At 38.5% G+C, this 6,192-nt stretch overlaps 1 protein-coding gene across 4 annotated transcripts; it reads right to left on the bottom strand.

Moving 5' to 3' along the window:
* Positions 1-584: 584 nt before the first annotated feature.
* LOC141599541 (pentatricopeptide repeat-containing protein At1g15510, chloroplastic) lies at positions 585-5,641 on the bottom strand. Of its 4 annotated transcripts, none has more exons than XR_012523848.1 (3): positions 2,870-5,641; positions 1,410-1,642; positions 585-1,267 (listed from the first exon to the last, which is right to left on the bottom strand). XR_012523848.1 is itself a non-coding variant. In XM_074419580.1 (2 exons), the coding sequence occupies exon 1, from the start codon at positions 5,533-5,535 to the stop codon at positions 2,914-2,916; it is 2,622 nt and encodes an 873-aa protein (XP_074275681.1). In that variant the 5' UTR covers positions 5,536-5,641; the 3' UTR covers positions 585-1,642; positions 2,870-2,913. The 4 variants fall into 4 exon arrangements, 2 of the variants coding, with proteins under 2 accessions (XP_074275681.1, XP_074275696.1); XR_012523849.1 differs by having other exon boundaries at positions 1,563-1,642; XM_074419580.1 differs by having other exon boundaries at positions 585-1,642.
* Positions 5,642-6,192: the final 551 nt, after the last annotated feature.

The raw sequence follows: 6,192 nt of genomic DNA, 5'->3' as shown, positions 1-6,192 counted from the left end.
TACGAACACATAGTAAGTACAACCACAAAGGAGGTTGATTAGGATCGAAGTTATAATACTAGGAATAAAGAGTAGAACAAGAAGATGTAAGCTAGAACTTATATTAGGAACAAGAGTTAAAAGAAGTTTTATGTGAAGTGTTTTTTTTTTTTGGATTTCTACTTAGCTTGAATCCATAAAGGTTCCTAGCTTCCCTATTTATACTACTTTTACAAGTGCATAGGATAAGCATGCATCATACACCTTGCACACCTTGGTGTTACACCTTGCACTACACCTAAGACACTTTGCTAGCTTATTTATTTTACACTTAACACTTATGTGGTGCTTACACCTAGCATACATAATTAGTACAAACTTTTACCCTAATGATAAATTTGGATTATTTATTTACATTCACATTTCCTTGTCTTCATTGGTCATAACACTGTAAATGCAGCTGAAATCATTTGAAAAACCTTACCGTAGTGTTTTCTGGTGCATCTTATCACTTAGTTTTTCTCATGCTCCTCCTGCCATTTTGGATTCATGGCAGGATTTTTAACCCAAGGCTAATTCTAAACATTGTCAACACAAGTCCATGCTAGAAGACCAAAATTTCACCTTTATAGTTTATTATCGCAACATTTCAGAACACGGCTGTGTGCTGGATAAGTGATACAACACCCTGATACAACATGACCAATGCTCTTATTTGGGCCAAAAAAAAAAATGGTAAACCCTGACAAACACCCCATCTGATACTTGCATCCGAGGCCGAAAGTATAGCTCAGCATGTGAGACTGTGAGAGAGTTAAAGGCTTGAGAGACCATTTTTTTACCATCACATTTGGATCCCATTACCTTGTAGTAAGTATATCATGATCATAAGTTGCCAGTCATACTCATCGAACTTTCTACCTGGTACAATCGTGATCATAATTTGCAAACAGTCGTGCTCAAGGAACATCGATTCCCTTTGTCGGCTCATTTTTCTGTTTCCACCGCTGCTTAACTCATCTGAGCTTCACCTTCATTAGCAATCACGAAAATAGCATTTGCCTTTGTCTGTTCACTCCAAACAGACCACCGCCTTAGTTTTGAGCATCTTCTTGTGGTGCCCTTCCTCCACAGAACTGTAGAAGTATACTTTCACATAACTTGATACTGCAATGTTGTTATAAGTACTCATATACAACCGAGAAATCAGGCTCCAATATACCGCAGCTTTCAATCAGTTTCACTCTTAGCAAATGCATGCAGCTCGTTAAACAATATATATCCACACCTACAATGAGAACATCAATAAATTATAGAAGTCAGAATTATTTCAAGAACAATAACATAATCAGTACGCCAAGATTAACGTTTGAGAATGCTTCTGCAAGCGAAACCCTGCCTAGCAAAGTTATTAATGATTTTGAAGCGACCTTCAATAAGTATATGGTCAGTGCTTTCCTTAGGTAACTATCATCAATAGTCCTCCGACGATTGTCCAGAGATTTATAATTTTCAAAAATCCCACTCCAAGAACCAGACATGAGACATATGATGCAGTATTGCAGTGTAGACTATTATCATACTAGAAGACATTCTTCAATAACTGGCTTTACGCTGTCGAGGAAGGGAGCCATTAATCTGGAATATTTGTATGTTGTATAGTCTGCGGAGAGAAAATGAGCAATTTGAGTAAGATTGATCACAAGAAAGTTTTCTGCAAGATGTTCAGACTTGCTGTTCTGATCAGATCCTTAATTTACCAGTTTCTTGAAGAACATCCTTTTGAGAATAAGAAATGATAAAAGTGAAGTAATGAAAAGTTCGAGTCAGTGACAGAAACTGCGGATCTGATCTGAACATAAATTCCGAGAAGATAGTTCCATAATCAAAGTCAGCAAGAATAACACAAACAATGGGGGAAGGATGGAATTTTTTTTATTCAAAAGAAACTTGATTCAGCTCGAGATACTTCACCGCATGGCTATTAATCTATTATCCTGATTTCAGCTCTTCTTAACAATTGGTGTAATCCACTACAGTAGTTCAAAACACTACATAAAAACCATCAATGTGTCAAAGAACTTCTCCAGGAACTTTGGGAAGCAGCAACGATGGGTTCAAAAGGCAAGCTAGTCTTTCTATCCATTGTCCTAAGTTGTACTCAAATGTGTGTTTCTTCAAATGTAGTTTAAGCGAAACTACATGTGTTGTGCGTGCGCCAGTTCTCTAGCTGCACAACAATACTCTGCAAAGGTACAGAGTCGGATTCCATTCTTGCATTATGTAAGCTGTTTTTCTCAGGAAAATTTAATAATAGTCCTCCAAAAATAACTTTGAAAACAAATACTATATGTCCTCAGAACATGGGTAAGGTTGCTTACAGCGAACCACCCGGACAGAAGCCTCTGAGGCATTGGGGCTGCTGTTGTAATTGTGTGTTACCTCACATAAATGTTGCATATTGCTGGCATTTTGGCCTTTTCGCACAAGTCAACAAAGGTTTCCATTCCCCAGTAACATTAGTAGCTTAAAATGAGCGATAGATTTACCAATGGAGTACATTCGTCTCTGAGTCCCAAGACCAAAACATAGTACTCCATAGTCCATAAGCTGAAGAGACTAACAACCCTTTTCAGTAACCTAAATACCAAATTTAGCACCGTCTAAAATAGAATGGAATGAATAAGAGGAGTGGGGTAGTTCCGAATTTCCGGCTTGGTTGAAGGTAAATAAGAACTGGGAGTACTTAACAGTGATTTCAGACACCACAGAGTCATGTTCGACCAGACACGCAGAGCAGGCAATAAAAAATTACCTATAGTTAAGTCTAAAGTAAAGAAGACTAACATTAGTATGCATGCTAGGTACATATGGGTGAAAAGGCACTCACTTGTTATCACGTCTTTGCAGTTATAGTCATAGAAGCCCTTGACCTCAAGAATTTCCCTTGTAACCCTCATCACCACAAGAGCAAATACCATCTTTGAAGTGGTGAAATTGTTCAGTATCCCTCACAGATATTTCCCGGCGAACAACTTTTGAAATATACTTTACAGTGTTATGACAGCTTTCACACATATACAGATTTTTTGTTACCCAAATAGGAGTACCAGGAGCGGTATTGATGAGCCCAAATGAAATGGCAAGCTTTTCACTGTGACCACAGAATACCTCAGATTTTGAACCATTTGCGGAAATACTTTCAGCCTTATTTAGTTCAGAAGCACTCATTTTCTCGTGAAAGGCTCTCAAAACGGCATTAACTTCTTTTATGTCAGGGTGAAACTCGTCATTACTAAGGAATGCATGTACTTTCCCCTTAACTTCTATCCAGCTACATCCAGGATCGACAATTATGCCCCTCTCCCTCATCATCTTTCTTAGTCTAATAAGGTCATCCCATTTATTGCATGCAGCATAGAAATTGCTCACAAGAACATAATATCCAATACTTTGTTTATCAGATTCAAATATTTTACGTGCTGCAAGTTCCCCTAGCTCAAAATTCTGGTGAATCCTACAGGAATTTAATATGGCACCCCAAATAGCTTGATCGGGATATAGAGGCATTTCCTGAATGAATTTATAAGCATCCTCCAAGCGTCCTGCACGTCCAAGCAAATCAACTATGCAGGCATAATGCTTCAGGTTTCGAGAAACATGGAATTTAGTTTCCATGGCATCGAAGTACTCCAACCCTTCCTCTACCATACCAGATCTACCACAAGCACATAGTAAGGATATAAACGTAATATCATCGGGATTCACATTTGAAGATAGCATTTCATGAAAGTACTCAACTGCAAGTTTCCCTTGCTTTCTATCAGCAAAACCAGTGAGCATTATATTCCAGGCAGTGATGTCTTTCGACCCGTGGTTGAACTGATTCAAAGCGGGGTCCATTCGCCCACACCTTACATACATATCTAAAATGGCATTTGGAACAAATCCATCAGAAGCCAACATGGTCCTTAACGCATAAGCATGAGTCTCTTTCCCACACATCAAAGCACCTATCCTTGCACATGCAGAAAGGACAGAAACCAGAGTGATTGAATTGGGATTTAAAGAAACTTTCATCTTACGAAACAAAAAGAGAGCCTCAAAGCTCCTGTTGTTTTGGCGAAGCCCTGAAATGATTGAGGTCCAAGATATCACATTCTTGTCTCGAATTCGATGAAAGACCTCCAAAGCCTTATCAATGTTGTTACAGTTGGAGTACAAATCAATCAGAGTATTCGAAACTATCACATAAGATATATATCCTGATCGGATAGCAATATCATGAAGTTCCATACCCATACTTAGGAGACCTAATGAAGCACAAGCAGATATAGCACTTGCAATAGTAATCTCATCAGGAACGATACCTTCGTTCTCCATTAACTTGTACATTTCAACAGCCTTTTCAGGCAAATTATTATCATCATAACCGGAAATCATAGAAGTCCATGACACCACATCTTTGGATGACATTTCAGCAAACACCCTTTCAGCTTCAACCCAATTCCCGGTACCAAAATACATTTGAATCAAAGAATTACAAACCGAAACCTCAACTCCAAGACCACTACTAATCACATAACCATGAACTTGCCTCCCTAGCTTCTCATCACCCATAACCTCACAAGCTGCTACAACAGAGGTAATTGACATAAAATCCGGATCAATACCACCAACACGCATTCTCATAAACAATCTAATCCCCTCCAAATACTCCCCATTCTCAAAACAACCCGAGATCATTGCATTCCACGAAATCCTATCCCTCCTAGCCATCCCATCAAACACAAGTCTTGCACTATAAACATCACCACATTTAACATACATGGTAATCAAAGCATTCACCACATCAACATTACTCTCAAACCCGAACCTAAGCACATGAAGGTGAACCTCTCTACCCCTACACAAATCAGGTACACCGCCACAAGTCCGTAAAATACAAGGGAAAGTATATTCATCAGGCCTTACACCAACCCACAACATCCTATGATACAAACTCAATGCTTCATCAAAGAAACCCGCTTTCGCATACCCGCCTACTAACACATTCCATGAAAACAAATCCCTTTCCTCCATTCTCCCAAACACAAACCAAGAATCATCTAAATTCCCAAACCTCACCAACATGCTCAAAATAGCATTCCCTAACCGAATAGCAAACCCGCCTCGTCTCGTATCGCGTACGTAATAATAAACACTTAACCCCTCTCTCACTGCCCTCCTCCATTCACAAAGCTTAAGTATAGCAATAATAGCATCATCATCAATACTAAAGTTTAGTTCTTTAAATGAAATTAAAAGGTTAATAGCGTCATTTAACTTACCATGGGAGCATAATTCAGTGATGGTTGAGCTCAAGTCCTTGGAGGAAGCATCAATGGAGGATTTGTTGATTAGAGAGAAGTGTGGGAGAGGTTTAAGAGAGAGATGGCGGTGGGTTTTGTAGAGAGGTGAAAGAGGAAGGGATTTACGTTTGTGGGGTTTGGATTGAAGAGGGTTTAAGGAGTCTGGAGATGGCGGAAATGGCAGGGTTTTAGCTGATACCGCCATTGTTGTGGAGAAGTGAGAGCTCGAGGGGGTTTTGGATGAGGTGAGAAGTGGAAAGAAATTAGTCGTTGGAGGGAAAGTTTCTTGTTGACGATTTTACCCTCGTGGGATTCAGATAATTAGTAGATCGACACCGTAAATTCTTATTTGAGACGGTTCCAACCTCTATGATAAAAGTACTACTACTTTATGACGTTATGTTACTCTCCCTGTCTCAATCATTTACTCCCTCTAATTTCATTTATTGTTCCCCTTTCTTTTTGGCATAAAAATAAGGGAATCAATTTGGACCACACAATACACATGACCCCACGTCAAATTGATTTTGGACCACACAAAATTATCTAAAAAAGGAAAGAGGGAACAATAAGAAAAATGGATGGAAAGAGAAAGAGGAACAATAAATGAAATTGGAGGGAGTATAATTTATTTGTTTTGACAAGAAGACCAAGGAAATGCTAAAGATTATAATAAATTAAAGAGTTTACTCTTAAGTGCACTTGATCGTTTATGTAAAACTTACCAAAAAAATAGAATAATTAGTCTCAATATAAACGGGTATATCCATTTAAAGTGAAAGACGAGTCAAATATGTTTAAAATGATGATATTTTTGGGTCCTACTATGCAACTTGTTGCTTATCTGATGCTTAAAATGGAC

Source organism: Silene latifolia, chromosome 1 (assembly GCF_048544455.1).
Source record: "Silene latifolia isolate original U9 population chromosome 1, ASM4854445v1, whole genome shotgun sequence".
In the NCBI taxonomy this organism is placed as follows: domain Eukaryota; kingdom Viridiplantae; phylum Streptophyta; class Magnoliopsida; order Caryophyllales; family Caryophyllaceae; genus Silene; species Silene latifolia.
Note: the sequence above shows the minus strand (reverse complement) of the source record. Positions and strands in the feature narration are given on the sequence as shown.

Bases quoted from the DNA above. Each gene is read 5' to 3' on its own strand.
- LOC141599541 (XM_074419580.1), bottom strand. From the start codon at position 5,535: ATGGCGGTATCAGCTAAAACCCTGCCATTTCCGCCATCTCCAGACTCC.